This window comes from Pelodiscus sinensis, chromosome 1, assembly GCF_049634645.1.
Source record: "Pelodiscus sinensis isolate JC-2024 chromosome 1, ASM4963464v1, whole genome shotgun sequence".
Taxonomy (NCBI): domain Eukaryota; kingdom Metazoa; phylum Chordata; order Testudines; family Trionychidae; genus Pelodiscus; species Pelodiscus sinensis.
In genome coordinates, this window is record NC_134711.1 from 6157986 (window position 1) to 6182719 (window position 24734).

General features: G+C 42.2%; 1 protein-coding gene across 2 annotated transcripts in view; it reads left to right on the forward strand.

Moving 5' to 3' along the window:
* The window catches only part of CHCHD3 (coiled-coil-helix-coiled-coil-helix domain containing 3), a 268328-nt gene that overhangs the window by 206872 nt on the left and 36722 nt on the right, over window positions 1–24734 (forward strand). For both annotated transcript variants that reach the window (XM_006120346.4, XM_025183231.2), the window contains exon 6: window positions 10975–11045. In XM_006120346.4, the coding sequence (XP_006120408.1) occupies window positions 10975–11045 (71 nt within the window). The remainder of the gene's footprint in view (window positions 1–10974; window positions 11046–24734) is intronic.

Below are 24734 nucleotides of genomic sequence, written 5' to 3' on the forward strand. Positions count from 1 at the left end.
CAGTTGTTCTGTTAGCCATATATGTCTGCTGTTTGAGTATGGGTTTTTCAAGTACTTGTGTGTCCACTTGATAGTAATTTCATGTAGCTCACATTTTCCTAGTTTGAGAATCAGAATATCCTCTGGGAGTATGTCAAATGCCTTTCTAAAAGCAAGATATAGCCTCCGCTGGGCCATGAAGTCCCAGTGGGTAGTGCTCTGCAGTTGACAAGATTCAGAGGGGTAGTAGCCACGTTAGTCTGTTTCAACAGAAACAATGAGGAGTCCTATGGCACCCATTGTTTTTACTCTCCGCTGCAACTGAAGCTTGCAGTATGGGATATTACCTCTGCAGGGATTTGGGTTAATATATCTCTTTCAAAAATGTCTACACTAGCCCTTCCCCAGGATCAGGCCCCTCATCAGGGCTGTGACCAGAACTGTATAAAAGCACTACTGCTATACACAGGGAATTCACCTGGTTGACTCATAGTGGTGAAGTCTGTCTTTAACATGCACGATGAACTGTCAGTTCTTCAATTACCTCCATTCCTTTCATGCAGCATACAGGTCGAACCTCTCTAAATCAGGATGCTCTGGTCCAGACCACAGATGTTTCAGGACCAGCAAGTCCTGGTGGTGGGCTGGCAGGACTGTGGGCTTCCAGAAGTGAATTGCTTAGTGAGAAGCCTGATGGGGCCAGTAGGACAGCCGAGCCAGCCGCAGGCTGTGGCCAGCAGTCAGGCCAGCTCTGGGGAGGGGAGCAGTGGCAGAGATCCGGGATCAGTCATGTCCCAAGGGTGCTGGACCAGGGAGGTCCAACCTGTATTACTTCTGGTAGCCATCCCTATCTGTTTCATACAGTTCTGTAGCTACTCGCTTGTCTAACATTACGCTGTCTGTCACAATTCACCTCTCTGATTAAGGGAAAGGTGTTTAGGTGCCAGAATTGAACAGAAAATCATTGTTTCATGTATTAACCACAGTAGTTGATAAAACAATCCACTGCTTTTGCTCATTTGCTCTTTAAACACTGAGCAATGAGGATAAAAAGAAATATTGACTAGCTACCCATTCAGTGAGTACAGCTATGCACTGATTGAAGCAGGAGATGTCTGGGAAAAGTATGTGATAATGCGCATGCACAAGGGGGCAGAATTAAGGTTGCACAGAATTAAGCCTGGCATTGCATAACTTTCGAGTTATAGTAGGCATGTCTGCATGTACAGTAGATGTACCACTGATGTGTATTTGTGTATTGAGGGGCTATTCCACGTAAACAGTAAGGGAAATAAAAGCTATTATTAAACAAACTATTACTGGACATTATTGGACACGGCAGTAATATAACTTCTAACTGTATGCATATTATAGCAAGCACGCTCATTTCTAGTCAGTATTCTCAGCATTAGCTACTGGTGAAATTATTCTAGGAAGTAGTAAGGGTTCTTAAGAAATGACTTTATCTCTGGATTGTAACAATATATACGTGAAAGAAAATCCTGAGTGAATTCTGAAGGGAAGGTATTCGAGAGAAACACATGGTAAACTCAATCTGAAATGACAAATGGCTTCATAGTAGCAGCTCATTTGATCACTCAAACAGCAATTAAAAATAGAACAAGTACACTCAGAATATTGTCTGTGTGTCAAAAATACACCTTCATGCTTGAAAATGATAAAAAATTACAATCGATCCTTACAACTGTTGTGTTCATCTTTATTGATCAGGCACAAGAAAGATAAATTGCAGCCCAAATAAGATTATAGTAAATGTTAGCATCGTAGGGGACTATAGTTTGATAGAGTGCTATTCATCATCTCAAATAGTGACCTGTCCACGCTCACACCATAGTCAGTGTACTGTCTAATCACATACCTATTGATTTCATCTACATCCAAGAATCCTGGCTGTGACTGTCATTGGGCAGATAAGATTGCTTAAATTTAAAGGGGTCATTGGTGTGAAGACGATTCCATTTTCATTTTCTTACCGGCCAACAATGATTTATTAAAAAAATACGCTACCTCCAGTCATGTGCATGAAACCTCAATTCCCATACAAATGAATTATTAGGTCTGGATCACAGAAGCAGAAGTGCAATAGACCAGCGTGCCCTCTGCAATCAGTTTATGTGCTTTTGACTATGGTATGTGTTACACAATTTGTTATAATTTGTGGTAATGTTTTGACTTGAAATGTAATTTCACCCATCTTCCGAGCTTAGTATTCTTTTCTTGATTTCTGAAGAACTTAAAGTTAGTTCATAATTTATTAGGAAAAACTTTTGAAGATACAGTGGCTCAGGCAATGAAATATTTACTTTTCTTACCTTTCCAGAAAGTGGAATTAGTTTGTCTTTTTGGATCTGTTTCTCATACGGTAACCTGCTTTGTGGCTTTTCATATAACCTCCGTTTGGCATAGATATCAATTGCTGAGGAGAGCTCTTGTGGACCCACTGATCAGGAAGACCAAATCCACTTTTGCATTGACAGAGGAAGATCAAAACTAAGGCCTTTACAAGAACAGTTTACAGAAATTCATAGTTACAGTCAGTCCCAATTAAACAGTAGTATCTTTTCCAAAAAAGAAAATCTAGAATGAGAGTTTCCATGGACAGTATTGTGGCCATCTAAAAAGATGTATTATGGATGCCATAGTAATTAACCTTGACTTGTAACTGTGATATGTAAACTACTGAATTCAAATTTTAAAAGTGTGTATTGTAAAAAAAAAAAAAAAAAAAAAAAAAAAAAGTGGTAGTATGGTGTGGACTAGATTACATTCATATATTGGCATGATTTTTGTGATTCCACATTATTCAAGTGTGCTTATCAGTTCTAGTTAATGCCAAGAAACACATTATACTGCTCTGTATCAAGTGCTGTATATTTGCCCCCTGTATTACAGAAAAACTAGTTGAGAAGTTCTGAACTGCTTTATGAGACTGACTTTGTTTTTTATTCTTCCTACTGTGACACCAGGTGCCTTAGCTTATCTATCCTAAGTTCAACTGTGCTGACATGAAGTTTATATGAGCACCGATTAAGCCACAAAAATCTTTTTAAAATTACGAAAAGTACATCATCGAGACATAAAATGTTACAATTTGTTAATCAGTTTTCTTAGAATATTATACATCCCACTATGAAGCTCTGACATTTTCAGGTATAGAAAAGTTTTTACTGCCCATGGGTTGAATCTTGCCTGTCTTGCATTTTTGAAAGTGGAGCTGGGGGAGAGGCATTTCATAATATAGGGAAGATGGAAATACATTTCTGGAAAGACAAGATGAGTGAGGTTAATTTTGTCACTGTACCCCAAAGCATCACCATGACACCTCCATAGTTACTCTGGTGCTGTACTTGACATATTTTGTACAAAATAAGCCTTGCAAGGTATCATTCTAAAAGTTTTGATTTGTTGAACATTAATATCCTGTTGGTTTGTATGTGTTATGATTGTATCTGACGTTATAAATATTGACAATGCACCAGTATTTCAAATGTGTTTGTTCCTGGAGTGACACTCACAAGGTAGTCTAGCCAGCACATTGTGAACGAACCTCTCAAGTGATGGCCCATTAAGTAACACAGTAAGCCTTAGAAAAAGCTTATCCCTACCCAGTGGGCCTTCTTGTGAATGCTTTAGCCAGTATATGAATAATGGCTGCAATGTGATGAGATCTGTGATACTAGACACCATCATGTGCCTGTACTTTTCCACATACCCTCCTGCTGGCTTGATTTGGGACAATGAAGTTCCCTCCATATGGCAAAAATTATAAAAGGTGAAAGTGACATCAATTGTCCTCACTGTCCTCACAACACTTGGAAGCACCTCAGGTACAAAAACTGAACTGAAAAAGAGAATCCCAACCTGTGTATGGAATATTGAGAAACTGTACCATTTGGGTGAGACATTGCTGGATTCAAATATTGCCCAGTTTAGAAAATGTAGATTGTGATTTTGTTTTATTTCTTAGGTTGTCTACTTTGATATGTACACTTAATACTTAGAATCACTTAAAATCTATCTTTCTGTAGTAAATAAATGAATTGACCTAAAACAGTGTGGTTTGAGTGAAGTGCATCAAAAGATCTTGGCTTGAGCTCAAAAGCCTGTGTTTGATTTCTCCATATTGAAGAAGGGGCAGACAGGGTAATAAACTTACACTGGTCAGGTTTTTGACCGGAGCAAGACAGTATACTTCAGGAGTGCAAGGCTAGTGGGTTACGGGGAATTGGCTAGAACCTCTCTATTGTTGGTTCATGAGTGACTAGCAAGAGTATTCATATAACTCAACTGGGGGGCTCCTCACTGTGAATATTTATGTGAGTGCAGGATCCTGTGAGGACTTCAGCTTGTCACAGTATCATAGTGTAAGATGGATTCCAGGTTGGTGAGACTAGTGATGTTAATGGTTAACGTGTTAACTGGCAAGCCTTACTCTCAACAGGTGAGGCTAACCCATTATGGATAACTGATAGGGGCTGGAGCAGCCTGCTGTACGCAGGGGGTTGTTCTAGCACCGTAGGTCCTACCCTGTGGCTTGAGCAGCCCCTGCCTGAACCATTTAATAGGCTAACAGATTAAACTTAATGTTTAACTGGTTAACTAATTAAATAGGATTTTATATCCCTAGATGAGACAGTGGGTTCAAGTCTCTGAGACTATTTGTCACTAAAGTAGGAAGAATCAGGGGGTGTTCCATTTACGGAGAACCTCCAAATGGATCTTTGGCTGCATTTTATTCTATCAGCTACTGAACCTTCCCCCCTCCCGCCAGTCGTGGGTTAAGAGCTTATTATTCTACCACAACATAAGCAGCAGCTATAGCATCACTTCAGAAGGTTTGCCTTCCTGACATAAGTAAAGTGGCTGTGTGGAGTTCTCCTCATATGTTTGACAGACATTATGTCTGAAATGCTATGCCCCATATATTTCATAGAGGTATGGCTGTATTATGGTTATGCCATAACTAAGATGTACTTCATGCAAGATGGGTCATGCGAGTTATCATTGGAAAGTTATGATTTACCAGATAGGATTATCCTACTTGTATGCATGTATCATTTTGGTATCTGAAGCTAGGAATAGTGCCTATGCAGCTTTTACAAATGCATTTGCCCTGGGGAACGCCCACATGACAGAATACCATCAGTCTAGATGACTGGCTGGAAAGAGCCATTAGGAAGAACAGTAAGTTTTAGAAAATGCTAATTGCTCAATGTTAAGCCTTCCTGGAAAGTCTTTCTGAGGACATTACAAAATGCTTCTGTCACATGGCTGCTGTGGCCCTACAGAGCTATAGGATCAAGTCACGTGGTACTGGACTCCATGATGTTAATGTTTTTTCCACTGACTCAGTTTGATTCCCACACCCAGAGACGAAGGGTTCCTGCCATATGCAAAGCCTAAGGCAGGGAAGTGACATCATTGTGGTTCATTCTTCCCTGATTCTCTGCTCAAGAAAGAAGACCAATGAAAACACCTCAGAAACAAAGGCTGAACGGAGGAGGGGAGAACTGAGCCCAGGCTCAAGTGTTTTCTAGCCTGTGAAAGGAATATCTGGAGTTGAATCTCCAAGCAAGTGCAGTTTGCCTTCAAGAATCTCTGCAATCTGCCTAAAACATTTGTCAAGTGTTGGCTACTTACAACCAAATTCTTTAGTATATTAAGCTTAGATTGCCTTTTGTTTTATTTTCTAATAAGCATGCTTTGATCTGTTTATTATCCCTTATAATCTCTTAAAATATATCTTTTGTAATTGATAAACTTATTCTTGTTTTTGTCTAAAACCAGTGTATGGAATTCTTAACTGGGGGAGGGTCAGTAACCTCTTCTTTCACATTGCGGGAGGGATGAATTTCATGAGCTTACACCATACAATCCTCTATGCAATGCAAGATGGTATAAGTTTTTGTTTACCCTCCAGAGTGGGGTGTGCAGTTGATTAACTGATCCGTTCTTTCTCGAGTAATGTCCCCGTGGATGCTCCACTCTTGGGCTGTGTCTAGACTGGCATGATTTTGCGGAAATACTTTTAATGGAAAAGTTTTTCTGTTAAAAGTATTTCCGCAAAAGCGTGTCTAGATTGGCACGGATGCTTTTGCGCAAAAGCATCCGTGGCCAGTCTAGACACGCTTTTGCGCAAGAAAACCCCGATCGCCATTTTAGCCATTGAGGATTTTTTACGCAAAACAGTTCTTCCCTGTCTACACTGGCCCTCTTGCGCAAGTATTCTTGCTCAAGAGGGCTTTTTTCCGAGCGGGAGTGTGAAAGTATTTGCGCAAGAAGCACTGATTTTGTACATTACAAAGTCAGTGCTCTTGTGCAAATTCAAGTGGCCAGTGTAGACAGCTGGCAAGTTTTTGCGCAAAAGCAGCTGCTTTTGTGCAAAATCTTGCCAGTCTAGACTCACCCTTGGTGTCGGGTTTGTCCCACGTCGCAGATTGAAGACTTTTTCTAGCAATGTCTAGTCGGGACACGTATGCGAGATAGCATGCTGTTCGTGCCTTTGGCATTCGCGCACACAGCCTGATTCCCCTCAGTTCCTTCTTGACTGCCCTCAGTCGCAGATGGAGCTCCATCCCTCTTGTTCTCTTCAGTTCTCTGTAGATAGGAATTCAGTTGTAATTAATCAAAACAGCTTAGTTTTTCATAATTTTATTGTTAATTTTAGTTTAAAAAAAACTTTTTTTGTCATAATCATTGTAAATAGTTAAGACAGCGCCTCAGAGCAGCAGTGTGCTGCTAACCTTGAGGGCCATGGCCCTCACGCCTCTGCTTAAAAAAAAAAGATTAAATAAGAGGAAGTAGAAGAAGAGAGCGAACCTAAATAGAGATGATACACAGCTTATATGGAATAAGAACCACCGGTCCCATAACTGCAAAAAAAAAAAAAAAAAAACCAAAAAAAACCTACCACACAACCATGGGGGGAGACAAGAGCTGAGGAATAGCAAAATGCTGGGCTCCCCCAGGTTTAAAAATGTGATAAGTGCTTCGACCCTATGCCCGCTTCAGATGGCCATGGATCCCGTATTCATTGTCTAGGAGCAGCACATGTTCCTCAGAAGTGCATCCTTTGCTGTAGCCTTACAGCCAGAGACCGTAAGGACAGGGAGCTCAGGTTATGCATGCTGTACCTAGACGATTGCCTCATTCATGGCCATTCACAGCAGGTCACAAGAGATATGATCCCCTTCACAAAGACCTTCTTCGAATCTCTCAGCCTCCTCATCAAAGAGCAGAAGTCTACCCTCTGCCCAACCCAATCCCTAGAGTTCACAGGCACGTGTCTCAGATCTACCACAGCATGGACACATCTGCCAGATCAACAATTTGAATCAATAAAAGGTTTGGTTTCAACCATGGTATTGAGCCCCATGATCCCTATACTCACCTGCCTTCGACTCATGGAACACATGGCCTCTACAACTTACATAGTCTGACATGTGCATCTACGTTTCCGGTGCCTCCAGCATTGGCTTGTCTTGGAGTACATGCCATCCAAACACCAGGAGTACAGACGTGTCTCTATCCCCCTACTGTCCTCTTGTTACGATGGTGGACCAATCCAGGGAATCTCCTTGCTAGTGGGCCACTTTGTCAGGCACAACCATCCAGCCACATTACCACGGATGCATCCCTCCTAGGCTGGGATGCCCATGTCCAGCATCATTTCATTCAAGGCACATGGTTGGCCCACAAGTCTAAGCTCCACATCAACCTCCTGAAGCTCCAAGCCAATCACAGTGCTTGCAAACACTTCCATCAATACATCCAGGGTTCCACAGTGCTCATCCTAATGGACAATGTCACAACAGTGTTTTACATCAGTTGACAAATAGGTGTGCGTTTCCGTTCTCTGTGTGTAGAGCCTGTATGCCTGTGGAATTGGTGTATCCGAAACAAAATCACCATCACTGCAACTTACGTACCTGGAGTCAAGAACATTATTGAGGATACCCTCAGCTGCAAGTTTACAATAGAGCACGAGTGGGAAATCCATACCAGTGTCCTGCACAACATTTTCCACCTATGGGATTGGCCACTAATAGACCTCTTTGCAACAAGCCACAATACCAAGTGCCCTCACTATTGCTCCAGTGTGGGCATAGGACCCAGATCATTAGGAGATGCTTTTCTCATACCATGTGATACTCCCCTCCTCTATGCTTTTTCTCCTATCCCACTCATCCCCAAAGTCCTTGCCAAGAGAGAGTCAGACAATACTCTAGTGATCCTCGTAGCCCCTATGTGGGCCAGACAGAAGTGGTTTCCCTGTCTTTATCAGATGTCTCTCTGACCTTCCTATGCACTTCCGACCCACCCAGATCTCCTTTCACAGACCAGGGGAATCCTACACCACCTGCAACTGCAGATGCTGCATCTGATGGCCTGGCTCCTTGCTGGTTCTCAGAGGTGGAGCAGAGGTGTTCACAACAAGTAAGAATGTCCTACTCCACAGTAGATATCAGTCCACTCGCGATACTTACCTCTATAAGTGGAGCTTCAGGGGGTCGCCGAGTTAGTCTATTACAGAAAAAGACAACAAATGGTCTGGTAGCACTTTCTACATGTTTTGTTACTCTATAAAGTGCTACCAGACCATTTGTTGTTTATTTCTATATGTGTAGATGATTTACGGCCTTGTGTGAAGGAAATGGCCTCACACCTCTCAAAGAGGTTATCCTGCACACTATGGATGTCCGTAGGGCATTATTCTGACTAAGCATGACCCTTCTGGAAATCACAGATCCTATTTGTTTCATTGGCAGTGCATTCCAGGGGAATGCCACTCTTGTTGCAGCCGGTCTCAAAACTGGTGACAGCCTGTATCCTCCAATGTTACTCCCTCCAAGGCTCACCTCTCCCTATGCCTCCTAAGGCGCACTCGACTCAAGTGGTGGCAGGATCAGCAGCCTTCCTGAAAGGGATTCTTCTCATGGACATATGCTGCGCTGCTACCTGGTCCTCTAATCAGACTTTAATGAAGCACTATGCAATCTCTACACGAGAGAACACGAACTCTCCGATAGCTAACGCAGTCCTTTCATCCACATGTAAAACCTAGTTGAAACCCACCTTCCATCTTCGGGATACCACTAGGTAGTCACCAACAGTGGAGCCACCCCCGGGGACATCACTCGAAGAAGAAAGGGAGGTTACTCACCTCGCGCAATAATGACGCTTCTTCGAGTTGCATGTCTCCGTGGGTGCTACACTATCCACCCTCCTTCCTTCTTCTTTGGCTAGAAAGTTCATGTAAAAGGGTGTTCATGAAGAAACTGAGGGGAGTTGGGCCGCACGCGCAAATTCCAAAAGTGTGAATGGAACATGCTGCTGTTGTGCATGTGTGGGCCAACTAGACACTGCTAGAAAAAGTCTCCAATTTGTGGTTCAGGACAAGCCTGACGCCAACAGTGACCTGTATGTATTCTGGTGAAGTGCAGTCTGGACCCTGCACAGCAGTACAGTGTAAACCGGAACACCGGCTGATGGGTCAGATAGGCGGGCTCAGTGGTACCCCAGTTCTCTGTTGATGCTTCCTTTGTGATGGCAGTTGTCTGTTCAGTTCTGTCATCTGTGAACTTGCACTCTTCTCCTACATACTGCATGTCAGTCACCCAAATACAATAGGGAACATCACTCAGAGAAAAAGGGTGTGTGGTGCCTATCTATGTTCCGTTATCCATGCTCCTTCCCCTTTACTTCAGATCCTAACTGATTTGCAGTAAAGGAGGGATGGAGAGTTGGTCAATCCAAGACAAGCCAAGAAGCTTAAATTCATAACTTTGCTGAACACTTAAAATCATGGTCTTAAAAAAGATGCTGGATATATATGGCTTTTCACAACAATCTGTCATCCACTAATCCCCCTTCCTTTATCTTACGACTGCAGAGTTGTTGGTGGTCCACTTTGCTTTGAATGGTCTCTTACCATGTGGTGTTTGTAGCATCCTGGGTCTTAGGTATTAGAGAAATAAAGTGGGTAAGGTAATATTTTATTTGATCAACTTCTGTTGGTGAAAGGGACAAACTTTGAAGCTACACTAAGCTCTTTTTTTCCTTCTACCTATCTAACAAAGAAACTTGATGTTAAAAAGATAAAATAGCAGCTGTTGGGAGTTTTTGGAATATTACAGGAAGTTAGAAAGAGATGAGCTTGTGATCAACAAGCCAATTGGACAGTCAGAGAATGAGTGGTTAATGTATATTGGAACTTTGCAATTTATGACATGGATATCGCCTCCACATAACGTATGTGAGATATATATGTCTGAGTGTTCACAAATGTGATTTCCTATCCAACCATGTAAAAACTGTGAACTCTCCCCTCCATTAATGGCAACAGCCTCCTGAATTGTATTCCAGCCTTCCTTCTCTTTCCAGTTCTTCCTTAAAACTGATTTTTCATGTAGTCTTATTATACAAAGAACTAGCACTGGTTCAGAATTTTTTTACTAAAAGCTTTTTCATCAGAAAATGCAAATTTGTTGAAAGTGAAACTTTGAGGAGTCAATTTCTACTAAAATTTTAATGCAAAAAAACTGGAAGTTTCTAAATTGTCAGTGTGGGGGTTTTCAGCATTTTCTAAGTGAAAACTTGAAACGGGTTTCTGTTAGACATTTAAGCTATAATAAAGTGAAAACTGAAATGAAGCATTTTTACCCAAACCAGTTTTGGGAGGATTTTTGGTTTGTGAACATTTTTGAGATTTCAACCTATCCTAAGTCAGAATGGAAAAAAGTTCTCTATATTATTTTCCATTTTAGCTTTGCAATGAACTACTCGCTGATCATGCTTCTGTTTCATCTTGTACTTTAACGATTAGTCCACCTTCTATTTGTCTGAATTATAGTGTAAGATATTCAGTGCAGGGGCCTGGATTCTTTATACATTCTGTACAGAGCCAGGTGTGTTTTCACCACTGTATAAATATTGATTAGGTCATTAAGTTTCACTTTTCTTCCCTCTTTTCAGAGTGCCCAATTCTACAAAGTAACCACGGAGCAATTCCAAAAAGCTGTCAAGGAAGTGGAAGCTAGGTTCAAGTAAGACTTCTTTTCTCCCCCCCCCCTTTATTTTTGAGTAAAGCTATGTTCATATTATAAAATGGGCACATTTTTTTCTACCTAGCTGTCTGTGTTTGGACGGTGGCAAGTGAAATATATTTTTGCAAGACTGGTTGTTGAAATGAAAGAATGTTTATGAAAGCTGGTAGTCATCCAGTGTTGTATTATGTACTATGATTGTGTAGAAATTGACAGCACAGTTAGTAATGTATTAATTTATTTACACGCCTGATTTTATGTAAGAAATTATTTGAAAAACTGTACTGCTTAAACATGCATCTTCATTAATGTAATAGGAGAATTTGGGTGCCAACCTTGCATTTCAGTACTATCCATCCCATTCTTGTTCAACACAAAAGGTATTTAAATCAGTGGTTCAGCTTTGCCTTTAATAGTGAAGGTCAGGTTGAATTATTATTAGACCTGAAAATGGTTAAATGAAGATGCAGTAATTGATGGACCAAAGAGACTCTGACCCTTAGCTTTGGACTTTCAGTTTCTGCCAATTCTTCCATTAAGTAGAAAATGCCATTCATCATTTTTGTGAGAGTATGAAAATAACCTTTTACAACTCATTGCTTCTCACCCATCTACCAATAGATGCTGTAGTAAAAAAATATTGAATTGTGGCCATATTTTGGATGGAGTTCTGGAAGCCCATGTAGCAGTCTGATAGCTTGCCACTTGACCACGTCTGTTTATAGTAGATTAATAAAATGCTAAAAGTTCATAAATCCCTTAATGTAAAATGACCACTACACATTTCAGTGGTTGGAGCTGTTTGCTGTTTCATTGTATATTCCTTTACATATTGTTTTGCAATCTGTTTTAGTTTAATGTTATGATAATTTAGTGATGGTTAAAGGCACCAGGCTTGCAGCTTTATGGACTGAAGATTTCTGACCATTAAAGAAGTAGCAGTTGAACCACAGAATGATTTTTGATTTCTGCCCCCATCTGGAGAGACTTCAGTTAGGAGTGAGAAGATGGTTTGATTGCTATTGTTCATTCAGTTGTTCCCTCCCTCCCTTTCCAGCCAGGGGGCTGATTCATTTTTATTAGCTTTGTTGAATTTAAAACATGTAATTAACATCCCACCCTCCTTTCTTTAATTAAAAATTATCTTAGTATGTGCCCAATGTGTCTCAGGTGTCACATGACCAGGATTCAACACACAATTTGGTCTGCTGATTGGATATCTGGCTTCTGCAGCCTATGCAATGTACATAGTGGGAGGGCGACACGAAGACTGATCCATGTTATTAGATATACAATAAGGGAATAGTTGGTAGGTGGTCGCAGCTATTGTGACTTATGTATAGGTACTTCATTTGCAGAATTGGAAGAATTCCAGCACCCACAGCTTTCCAAAATCAAATCAAGTACTGCCTGACTTTTCCAGGTCTGTACAGTCCTGGCCCCTAAACAGCAGGGTTTTAGGTACTTAAAATCATCTGCAAAGTTTAAGAAATATTTCTCATTTAGCCAGAAAAATAGTTGTGCCAAGGAGATATGGGGACTGAGATTGGCAAGTCCTCAGACATGTTGAGACTTCCTTCTCCTGATTTTCTATTAATGACCCATGAAGGAAAATAATTTCAGGGAAGTTTGATCTGTATGTGCAAGTAACGAAGCCTAATAGACTAAATGGTGTTCTATGTAGGATTTGTGGATTAGTCTGCTGTCAAGGAGATCATTGGAGTATGTTCTACAGTGCAGTTAAATCCTGCAGCTGACCTGTCCAGCTGATTCCTTCAAAGGGGTTGTTAAAGTGTCATGTAGATGTCTGGGTCTGGGCTGGAACCTGAATCTGAATGTCTGCATCACACTTAAATAGCCCCTTAGCCCAAGCGCCATTCGCCCTAGGCAGCTAACATGGGCCAGCTCTGGGTGTCTACCTGAAGTTTAGCCATATCCTCAGACTCTCTCATGTTGTCATTTGCAGAGTTGTAGCTATATTGGTTCAGGATATGAGGGAATCAAGGTGGGTGAAGTAAGTTGGACCAGTACAAGATATTGTCTCACCCACCTTGGTCCCTTATGCTACAAACACTTTGAAGTCATTTGTTGCCTGTTTATAGTCATGCACTGGTGACCAAATTCCCAAATACACTTTGGAAAACTAGACTAAATTAGTCATCTGTGGTAGTTGTGCTCCAGTACACTTTGACAACAGATCTTAAAAACAGACTTGGGTGAGAAATGGCTTTCTTAACATACAAAATTAAAATATTTCCTATTCCCCGTTGAGATGACACCCAGACCTCTAGAAAATTTTAGCAAAAACACTAGAGAGAATGATTTGGCCCAGAATAGCCAATAGCCTAGTGATTAGGGCTCTTTACCAGAGATGTGGAGAACACAAGATCTGAGGTGAGGAGGGCAAGGTGACTGTTTCCTGACAAGAATTATATCCTTAATTTAAGAGTAGTCCCCTTGAAGTCCAAGCTAATAATAAATACAGATAGTCAAATGTAATTATGTTTTTGTTTTTGTAAAATGAAAAAGAGGGTTTGTATCGCAATCCCCTTTTATGTAAGGCTGTGGCTATACAGGCAGTCCCCGAGTTACGCGGATCCGACTTACGTCGGATCCGCAGTTACGAACTGGGCACTTCCTCTCCCTGGTCTCGAGCAGACCAGGGAGAGGAAGCAAAGCGGCGGCGGAACGCGCGGCCAGCTGACAGCCCAGAAGCGTCTGGGCTGTCAGCTGGCCGCGCGCTCCGCTCTGCTCTCCCCCCCCCACCCTCTGCAGACCAGGGGGAGCAGAGCGGAGCAGAGCGGCAGAAAGCGCAGCCAGCTGACAGCCCAGACGCGTCTGGGCTGTCAGCTGGCCGCGCGTTCTGCCGCTCTGCTCTGCTCCGCTCCCCCTCCCCCTGGTCTGCAGACCAGGGGGAGGGGGAGCAGAGCGGAGCACGCGGCCAGCTGACAGCCCAGATGCGTCTGGGCTGTCAGCTGGCCGCGCGTTCTGCCGCTCTGCTCTGCTCCGCTCTGCTCCCCCTCCCCCTGATCTGCGGGGGGGGGGGAGCAGAGCGGAGCACGCGGCCAGCTGACAGCCCAGATGTGTCTGGGCTGTCAGCTGGCCGCGCGTTCTGCCGCTCTGCTCTGCTCCCCCTCCCCCTGGTCTGCAAACCATGGGGGGGGGGGGGAAGCAGAGCGGAGCACGCGGCCAGCTGACAGCCCAGATGCGTCTGGGCTGTCAGCTGGCCGCGCGTTCTGCCGCTCTGCTCTGCTCTGCTCCTCCTCCCCCTGGTCTGCAGACCTGGGGGACGGGGAGCAAAGCAGAGCAAAGCCACGGAGCCCGAGGGCAGCAGGATAGCCACGGCGCATCTGGGCTGTCCCGCTGCCCCCGTGCTCCGCGGCTTTGCTCCGGACGCCTGTGGTACAGCAGCTGGGGCACTGCCGGTTGGTCCCGTAGCGCCGCTCTGGGTGCCACTGGACCAACCCAGCAGCACCCCAGCTGCTCTGCCCCAGGTGTCCCCTAGTCAGCAGCTGCTGAAAATGACCAGTGGCTGACTACAGGAAGCCCCTGCCCCGGGCTTCCTGGAATCAGCCGCTGATCAGTTTCAGCAGCAGCTGACTTGGGGATGCCTGGGGTTCTTAAGTTGAATCTGTATGTAAGTCAGAACTGGCGTCCAGATTCAGCCACTGTTGAAACTGATCAGTTTCAGCAGCGGCTGAATCTGGATGCCAGTTCCGACTTACATACAGATTCAACTTAAGAACAAACCTATAGTCCCTATCTTGTACGTAACCCGGGGACTGCCTGTACTACAGAACTTATGGTGGAGTAGCTGCAACATTGCTAATTTAGACACTCTAAGCCAATGGGAAAGCTCTCTTGTTGATTTAACTACTTGAGACCCCTGCGAGCGGTGGTAGCTCTGTCAGCAGGAGTCGCGCCAATATAGCGCTGTCCACACACATTTCACGTTTTCCTTCACAAAGAAGCCTCTTTTTAAAGCTGTGGAATTTCCATGCTCTTGAGGAGTTAAGCTAAAGGGATGTTATTCTAACACTGTCTTTGGTGTGGGGTTTGATACATAAATCATGAATGGTTTAGTGAAACCTAAAGATGATGCTCTTTTGGTATCACCCACCGCTGCTTCTGTCAATTTAATTGAATGTGAGGATGGAGGACAGGGTTTCAAGCAATAATGTTTAAAGAGCCTGTTTAATTGGCTGTAAAAGAAGAATTAAATAAGGTTGAACTGCTAAATTTATAATTCTGTTAAATGTGTAAACCAATGTGCTGCATGTCAGTGTGATTTCAAGTTGAAAGTGTGAGATTAATAGCACTAATTGTGGTATTGTTACAAAGCTGCTCCACTAATCATTTTAAACATGTCTTGAATTTTAGGAAGTTTCATCCAGATAGCTTAGAATTCTGCTTCTACTTTTAAACTAAAATGTATTTCAGGAGCTTTAAATAACTCTCTACCTATCTTTCTTGCATTTTCCTTTCCTTCCTCCCTTTAGTCCTTGAAATTGTCATTTGTGGCTTCAGTGGGCTTTATGGGTAATTCACCCACTAAAGGGAGAAGACTAAATACCCTATATAGACTTCTATCAGAGAACTGACAGCTCATCTGTACTTTGTCTGCACTTTTTATTGATGCCTGTGTATTATCTACTTCAGTGCTGCATGAATTAGTGTGATATTCCAAATGTGCATGATAAATGTTTTATCTCTTTAAGGCCCGGATTCACATTGATCAAATTCTAAATCATCAAATGGTTTATCTCTCTAAGACACTAATTCACATTGATCAAATTCTAAATGATCAGGTTCAGTCAGTTCCTGCAGTACACAAATTATATTAAAACAACATTACTAGAGCATGCTGCCTTTTCTAATGTAGGAGTTATGTTACCAGCAGTTACATTATAACCAGAATTATTATATTATGAAGATGTCTCCTTCATAATTAGAAGTTTACACAAGAAGAAAAGAATGCAATATTACAGGAAGAGCAGGGCTTTGGGCAAGGATTTGGGCTTTTACTGACTAAATTAAATTTTGCATCTGTATAGGTTTTTCCTTTCATTTGAAGGGCTGGTAGCAGGAAATTTGGCAGCTGTTGGTGGTGACATTTTATTCCCCCCTGGTTTTCAGAGCCAAGTAACATCTTGATTATTCAGTTAAGGGTAAAATAATTGAAGAGACCAAATTGCACCTAAAATAAAGATTACCTTCACCTCTGATTTTTTTTAACTTCATTTGGTAGATGTCAGCTTTAAGAGCTGTGTATTAGTACTCTTTTACAAACTGCATGTTTGCCCCTCACCAGTTCCATTTCTGCCCACACCTTGCTAATACTGCTGCTCTTTCAGAGAGATGATTTCCATAGCCCTTGGGGAACTTTGCCAGGAAATGCAAGGTGTGATGCAGTGATGAAATCCAGGTGCCCTCTGGGGATTAGTTCACACTGTTCTGGTCTGTCTAGGGGTGGTGTTGCTGCAGAGCAAAACAAAGCTAAGCTTCTTCCCAGGAACTGAGCATAGCTCCAAAACTCCCAGTGCCTTTAAGGGAGTCAAATTCTGGGTCTCCTGCTTTATAACTGTGTGTTCTGTCTGTTTATTTAGTGCCAAACACAGCAACATCAAGACATTGGTATAAAATTACCAGACACCAATCGTTTTAACCATAGGTATATGTACTCTTAACGCTCCTTTCAGTGGCATATAGAGGATAAGCCCCTAGCATAACCGGTGAGACATCATACAAGCAAGTTAAGACATGCCTGAAGGGTATGGGTATGTCTGAGAGTCCATTCCCTACACACTCCACTCCCCCAAGCTGTGCCTCTCTGCTATTTTTAACAGCGTCCTTCTGCCTTCCATGTCCCTGTCTCATGAAGACTCCCCAAGTGAGCAAAGGCACTTGCAAGGGAGTGACAGAGAGGAAAGGCTTGGGAGCAGGTCCCCACTGCGGAGCCTCTCCCTATCTCAGGGAGTGACTCCAGCAATTGGGAAAAGCTCTGCCAGCTCTCTATTGCTGGAGCCCTTCCCTACAGCAGGGAAAGGCTCCATCAGCTCCGTGCTGCTTAATCTTTCCCTTGCTATGGCGGAAGTCTTCAGCTTGGGTGCAGGGTATAGCTACACATGTGCTACTCGCTGCTGCAGTGGTGTGTAGCGTGGACACAGCCACAGAGGGCTCTGTGTACCACTCAGTTCAGCCTGTTAACCAATGGAGGTAGCTTTTGTATCGTTTTCTTCTCTCAGCTGTGAAGAATCCTGTATGTTTTTGAACCCTGCAATTGTGGGGATTGCCGCTGTGAAGAGGTGGCTTTTGTGATTGAAAATAGGGATATTCTGATCTCTCTCCACAGTAGTGTAGGGCCTTCCTCTAAATATGCTTTCCATATGGGACCTGATAGTTTCACCTGATCCCAGATAACTTCCACAGCATGATGGAGACATGATATATATGATAGCCAGGCATCAGCCTGTTCAGGGCCTTAAAGAATAGAACTGTGGTTTTCATTTGGATCCAGAATTGGATGGGTGAACCAGAGGATGTCAGAGGATAAGAATGAAGTATTCCTCCAACTGGCAACTAGCGTTCTGTGATCTTAATTTATTAATGTTTGTAAAGCACTTTGGAGGTCCCTTTCTGAAAGGCAAATATAGGAGTAGAGACAGTTTGTGATCATTTATGGGCAATTGTACGAACATCAAGAAGGAGATATGCTCAGTTTATTGAATTATCTCTACTTAACTTGTTGACCTAAAGAAAGTATTTCCAGAACTTTTATTGTAAAAGTTATGTTCAACTTGACTGTTGTCTTAAATAAACAAGGAAGAAAACAGAGCTTGAAATATTATTGCCCTATCCTCAGGCAGTGTTGTTAACTTTCTGTACTTGAAATACACAGTGCAGAGAGAAAAGGATGGTCTTTTGGTTGAAGCACAGCTTCTGAAGAGATCTGGGTCCAGTTCTCTGCTCTGTCACTGCTGTGATCTTGGATGAGTCTCTTAAATGATCCTGTGCCTCAGCACCCCCACCTGTAAAATGGGAATTAATGATACTTCCCTTCTTCACAAGGGTTTTAGGAAGATGAATTCATTAGTTTTTTGAGAAACTTGTAGACCCCAAAGATGGAAAGCGCATTTAAGTACCTCGTTAGTTTGTGCTGTTGCTTGTCTTATACATATCTTAGGGATAATTAGCTTCATTCTTCCATGCTTTCACCTTTCATGCACAACCATTCATTTTTAAATAATGTGTAGTATTTACTGAGACTCTCCAAAATACTGCATAGTATTTTTGAATAGCAGAAAAATATTTGCAAACTGTAGGTCAGATTCTTTAGCCCTTCACTAAGCTGAACTCCCGCTAATTTATTCGAGAGCCTTGCTTAATGGAGGTAATTGGAATCTAAATTGAGGTAACTAACCCTTTCCTCTTATAAAGGTGGCACAGAATTTATTAGTGCTGTATCAGAGCTCAAGTCATTTTAGTTTACTTGCCCTGGTAAAATGTTAGACAATACTATTCATAAAACCCCACATTTGTGGGTATACCATAAATGTATAAGAAAGTGCTATGTAAATAGTAACTAACCCTCACAATAACATCCATGGATAAGTTGTAACATGCACCTTTTACTTTGGGTGCACAGAGGTTGGACTCAACCCAGGTTGCTCAATAAGTCAATGGCAAAGATTACTCCTGAGGGAATTATTCACCACTGCACAAGTACAGAATTAATGTCCCCCATAGATTTTATTCTTTCTCCGCAGAAAAACTAATTCACACACCTTGCCCAAGCAGTGGTCGACTGGGTGGAGCGTGCATGTCTGGTTCAGGCATGGGGAGCAGCTGATGGAGGGCTAGTTTCTCTGTCCTTCTTGCTCACTATCACTGTGCTCCCAGAGCCAGAGAGGGGCAGGACACCACAGCTGGTGGTTCCTACTGTGTGCAGGGCTTCAGCTACTAGTCCCAACAGGGCTTGATGGGGACAGGACTTCCTCTTCCTCTCTACAGGCTGCTTCCAGGGCCAGATCAGACGCTTTCCCAGAAACCAACCCAAGCTGCAGGAGGGTCAGCACCTCCACTTCTTACCCCCATCTGGAGAGGGGAGAGGTCACTGTATGGGGAACTGTCCCCCATCTGCCCAAACCCTATGCATACAGACCCCACATGCAGATGCGCACACACACCAGCCAAGACCCACCCATTTTCAGGTAGACCCACCCCTCTGAGCCTTCTGCACCAGAACCTCCACCGTATTGAATCCTAATCAACTACACCCAGACTCCTCCCAGACTCTGGCTTCTGACCCACTGTACGTAGATTCTGCTGCTAAACTCCACCCCACGCATACACACACCCACACCATCCCTGCTGAGCCTCAACAACTTTCGTCTGGACCACCCTGCAGAACGTCGCAATGAGCCCCCCTATGGAAAGGCTTCCTTTTCAAAGACTCAGGCACAAGAGTCACTGCTGGCCTTGCGCTCCCTGCAGGGCTTCTGCTTTTGAAATGGTTCAGGCGCCGCAGAGAGTACAGGTGTCGCAGGGCCAGCGAGGGTCCCTGCTGGTCCCATGCTTCTTGTGGGGCTTCTGCTTTTGAACTGTACCAAGAGCCCAGCAAGGCTCTGGCTACAGTTCAAAGATGGAGGTGCTTTTATAGACTGATGGAAATCCCATCCACTATTAAATTGGTTAATTAATCTAAATTTAACATCTCTCGTTTTAGCGTGTCTCAGTTCTAAAACTTATTTGTTGCCTATGCTTTGCAGATGTTCCATTCAACATATTAAACCTATGAAACAACAAACACTTCATATATGACCATTTTAGTTTTCCCTACAGCAGTATAGACATTTAACTTTCTTGCTTTGATCAATACAATCCATTAGGAATGTAGAATACCCAGCAACACTGTATGAAATATTAATTATGTACATTTTAGGTAGGAATAGAATCATTCTGAGGTGGAAGCAGAGGATTTTAGAGTCTTATGTGTTTTCTTCATGTGCCATAATTTAAGCAACGAATCTTGTTTGCTTGCATGTAAATGTGAAATATTTTGTTGAGGTACTTAACAAAATATAACTTGAGTGTCGAGAACTATGTCTACAGGACAGCAGATAAGGTTTCAGTGGGTTTATAATAGGTCTGCTGACCTATTTATTCATTTTTTAAAACTGTACTATAATAAACCTGTCATAAAAGCCATGTTGATCTGCATTTTTCTCTTTCCCTTTGTGTAAAACTTAGATGAAGATGCTTCCTTCTAATAATCCCCAGGTTTTCACTTAACTTGGCATTCCCATGTGAGATTTTAATAAAGCTCTTATTTAAAACATGGACAAGTCAGTAGTTAGAAACATTTTTTTGTTGACATTAACTTATGATTTCATTACAATAGCAAAAATAAAGATTTTTGTGGAAGGTAATTTGATTGAATAACCTTCAAAATGAGTGTAGGAGAAAGACATCTATGTAGATACATATTTATACTTTGTCCTAGTGCAGCTTGTATCTTTTCCCATCATCACATTTAATGTAGAAGGACACAAACTTGTATTAGAATGCCACTAGCCTCCCATATCCCTCACATGGTCGCGTTAAGTAATTTTATAGACTTCCTTATGAAATCAAGTGAGTGAAACTCTTCCTTCACACTTCAGTGGCCAACAGTTCAATTGGCATGTTACTTATTTTTGTGTACTGGTAGTCAACCAAGTCCCCAGAAAATTGATAGATGCATTCATTAAGGACAGCTCTTGCTGCTGGCTGCAGCTTCATGAGTGACCCACAACCAATGGGAACCGCTGGTTCTAATTGTAGCTGGCAAAAATACTCTACAGTGATACATCTGGCTTCACACTCCCTTTCAAGGACTAAAACCTCTTATTTAAATGCGTTAAACATGTTTTGTTGGAAATTAACATAAACACAAGTCAACTCTTTCATAATTATAGTATTAAAATGAAGTGAGGCTAAAAAATGCAGCCTTTTTTGGATGCATTTGTTCTGTATCTTTAATCTTGTGTTGCTAAGATTTACAAATACATTTTTATTGCATCTGAGCCATCTGTAGATTGAAAGCCTACAAATCTCACTGCCCCCGCGTTTGAGCACGTACCAGCAAACCCGTTTGTATGAGAGGGAACACATTTTGCACAGTTGATGGTATGTTTTTTTAAAGTAGCATACACCTGTTTCTGGTTACAGGGTGAAGAATGAATTGCCAATTATCTCAACATGTTTGAACATGACACTTCATATTGTAGGAGTTTGTGCTATCTATTTATCCATGGCCTCCAACTATGAAACCATCCGTTCAGAAAAGGGGTTGGAAAGAAATCAGTCCTTGATCAATTGCTAATATTATTTGTGCATGTGCAAGCTGCAGGAAGGGAGGTCAGTCCACTAACCTTTGTTTTCCCAGCAGAGCTCTCGAACACGATGAAGTGATCAAAGCAGGATGCCAGTACATCATCACAATCTCATTACTTTACAAGCTGCATGCACAGATGCTGCTGTTGCTGCATCAGGCATCACTGATTTACATTCATAACACCTCCATTATAGCTCATTTGCTGCTCGTCGTAATTAACCAGTTCTTGGTTTTTTTTATTTATTTTTTATTTTTTTTGCGGTAGTGTTGATCTAATACTTGAGCTGCAAAATGAGTGAAGAAAGTAGACTGCAGTTACTCTGTATAGAATCCAGCTAAGTGTAGTCACCACTGTCGAACAAGTGTGCATCAAAGTTTGGAAACTGCTGTCACCAAATACATGTTTTGTTGCAAACTGCTGTTCTTGTCAGAAAATAAATTTTAAAAATATATATCATTATGAGGATCCATAAGCGGTATTTAGGTCCCTGCAGTGGCTTCTAGATCAAATTGAGCTAGTTCACAAGTCAAATGTTTTTATGTTGGTAGAGGGAAAAAAAATTTATTTATTTATTTATTTTTGTTTCTAACCAGCATTAGCAATTTCACATGGGACCTGCAGATCAAGCTGAGTTCTTTCTGCCTATTCCATCATCACCAGTCATAAAGATTCCCCAGGTAGAATTTAGCATCTGGTAATTATGTTGCTGGTGCATGAAGCAAAATAGAATCTAGCTCACTCCCCCTTAGCTGTATGAGTTCTGCAGGATTAATTGGAGTGAGGAATTGTTTTTTCACTGTAGGAAGTTGCTGTGACTCAGGTTACCCAGGGAGAGGGGAGCAGTGTCATTTGTAGCAGTCCCTTTTCTGAGCATACTTGCATTTTTAAGGGCCGTGCACTTTTTTGTGTCCATTACGAGACAGAATGTACTTTGGAATTCACAGAGACCCAGGAACCCACTGACGAACCTCAGTTAGTAGTCAAATGGTGGATATTCTTTGATGACCTAGACCCTAGATTCTTCATCAAAGTCCCCGTATTCTGTGATACTCATGGGGCATCTGACTGAAAATTCTGTGGCAGCTTCATTTTTAAAATTTTTAATTATGAAAATGCATAATACAACCCCAGCAGCAGTCCTTGTGGTGTACATTTTGAAAGTAAATTTCATTTCTTTTATTTTGTCCCTATATATTCATTTTTAAGTATGTTGCAGATGTTGGTATTGACAACACAACTGCCTTGTTTTGGGGGTGTGAAGCTGGAAGCATTAGCAACCGGCTTGAGAACTGTGAATGCTTTTATCATCCATGAAGATGCGGGACGTAGTCTGAGATTGTCTTCTTTAGGTTTCAGTTTTAACAACCTATTCAAATTAACAGGGAAATTCACATCTGAGCTGTTCCTAAGTTCATAGACAGAATGGAGTAAGATAATATTGTATTAGTGGACACTCAGATGTTCGTTGGTTGTGTGCATCAAAATTCTTCAGCAGTTAGAAAGAGGTGAATAATGAAGCCAAAGAATCACTGGTGATATTTGCAAACTCATGGATGATGAAAGAGATACTGGAAGAGGACTTATGTGGTGCCCGTTTTTAAAAAGTTGGGGGGAAAGGAGGAGCCAGGGAAACTATGGACCAGTCAGTCTGACCTTTGTATCTGGGAAGCTAGTAGAGTAAAATGTAAAACATTAAATTTGTGAATACTTAGGATATTACTGGCAGCTAGCATGGGTTTACTAAGAACAATTCATGCTAACCCATCTTGATTTCCTTCTGTGATAGGGCAGCTGGTTTGGTGTATATGGAGAAATGCAGAGGATATAATATACCTGGATTTTAGCAAGGCTTTTGACACAGTCCCATGTGGCATTCTGCTAAGTAAGCTGGAGAAATGTAGGCTCAGCAAACCTACCATTAAGTGGATACATAATTGATTAAACAACTGCAAACAGAGACTGGCTATTAATGGAATGATGTCAGATTGGAAGAAAGTCTTAAGTGGAGCTCCTCGGGGATCTGTTTTGAGTCCAGTGATATTTAGCATCTTTATTAATGACCTGGATGTAGGACTGGAGAGCACACTGATCAGATTTGCAGATGGCACAAAGCTTTGGAGGATAGAGCAGAAGTTCTTGATAAGTTGGTGATCTGGGCTAACAATTACAAAATGAAATTCAACAAAGACAAATGGAAGGTGCTACATTTAAAGAGTAAACACCAAAGGCACAAATACAGAATGAGGGATAACTGGCTTAGCAGCAGCAGCCCTCCTTAGAGTGATCTGGGGTTTGGGATGGATCTCAACCTTAACAGTTGTCAGTGCTATGCTGTTGAATTAAAAGCAAATGAATTGTTAGGCTGCATTAACAGTGGCATAGCATGTAAGTCATGGGAGCTGATACTGCTCTGCTCTACTTGATGATGGCTAGGCCTCAACTAGAGTACAGTGTCCGGTTTTGGTCACCAGTGTATAGAAAGGATGTAGGAAATCTGGAAAGGGTCCAGGTGTGAGCAAGAAAGAGAGTGAAAGGGATGGAATGCAAGCCACACGAGCAAAGGCTGAATGTTGAAAAATGAGGGTGGGGACATGAGTGGCCCTCAAATACTTTAAAGGCCTCCATAATCAAAGATTGAAAATAGTTATTCTCTCTGGCCGCATAGAACAGGACAAGAGGCAGTGGCTTTGAATGACAGCATATCTGACTTAGATGGTATATCTGGAAAAAAACTTCCTAACTGTGAAACCAGCAGGACAAGGGAATAGACTGCATAGGATGGTTGTGGAGGCTCCTTCCCAGGCAGGTTTCAAAAGGATATCCACCTGACTAGGATGGTTTACACTCAACAGATCTTGCATCTTGGCAGGGGGTTAGAGTAGATGACCCTTGTGCTCCCTTCTGACCTTAGGGTTCTGTGATTTTATGAAATATGTGAAACCCTGATAATGCTCAGAATTTATACTGTTCTCCAAATGTTAAAGGTGCTTAACAAACAGGAACCGGCACAAGGGAACCCCAAGCCTAGTTTGGGCCCGAGTGCTTCCATAATGCAGATACTAGTGCCCACACACCTGTGATGTCAGTAAGGGCAATTCTCCCCTATTTTATAGCTGGGAAAACAAATGCATTATTGCATAAAGTCAACAGATGCTCGGGGGTTAAGTGACTTGCCTGAGACCACAGTGAGAATCTGTATCAGACTTGCAACTAGAGTTTAGGAGTTGGTGGGTCCCATTTCTTGTACAAATCACTAGCTCACCTTCTTTCAAAAAGATACCTCATGTGAGTGTGTTCCCTTTCAAGGTATGCT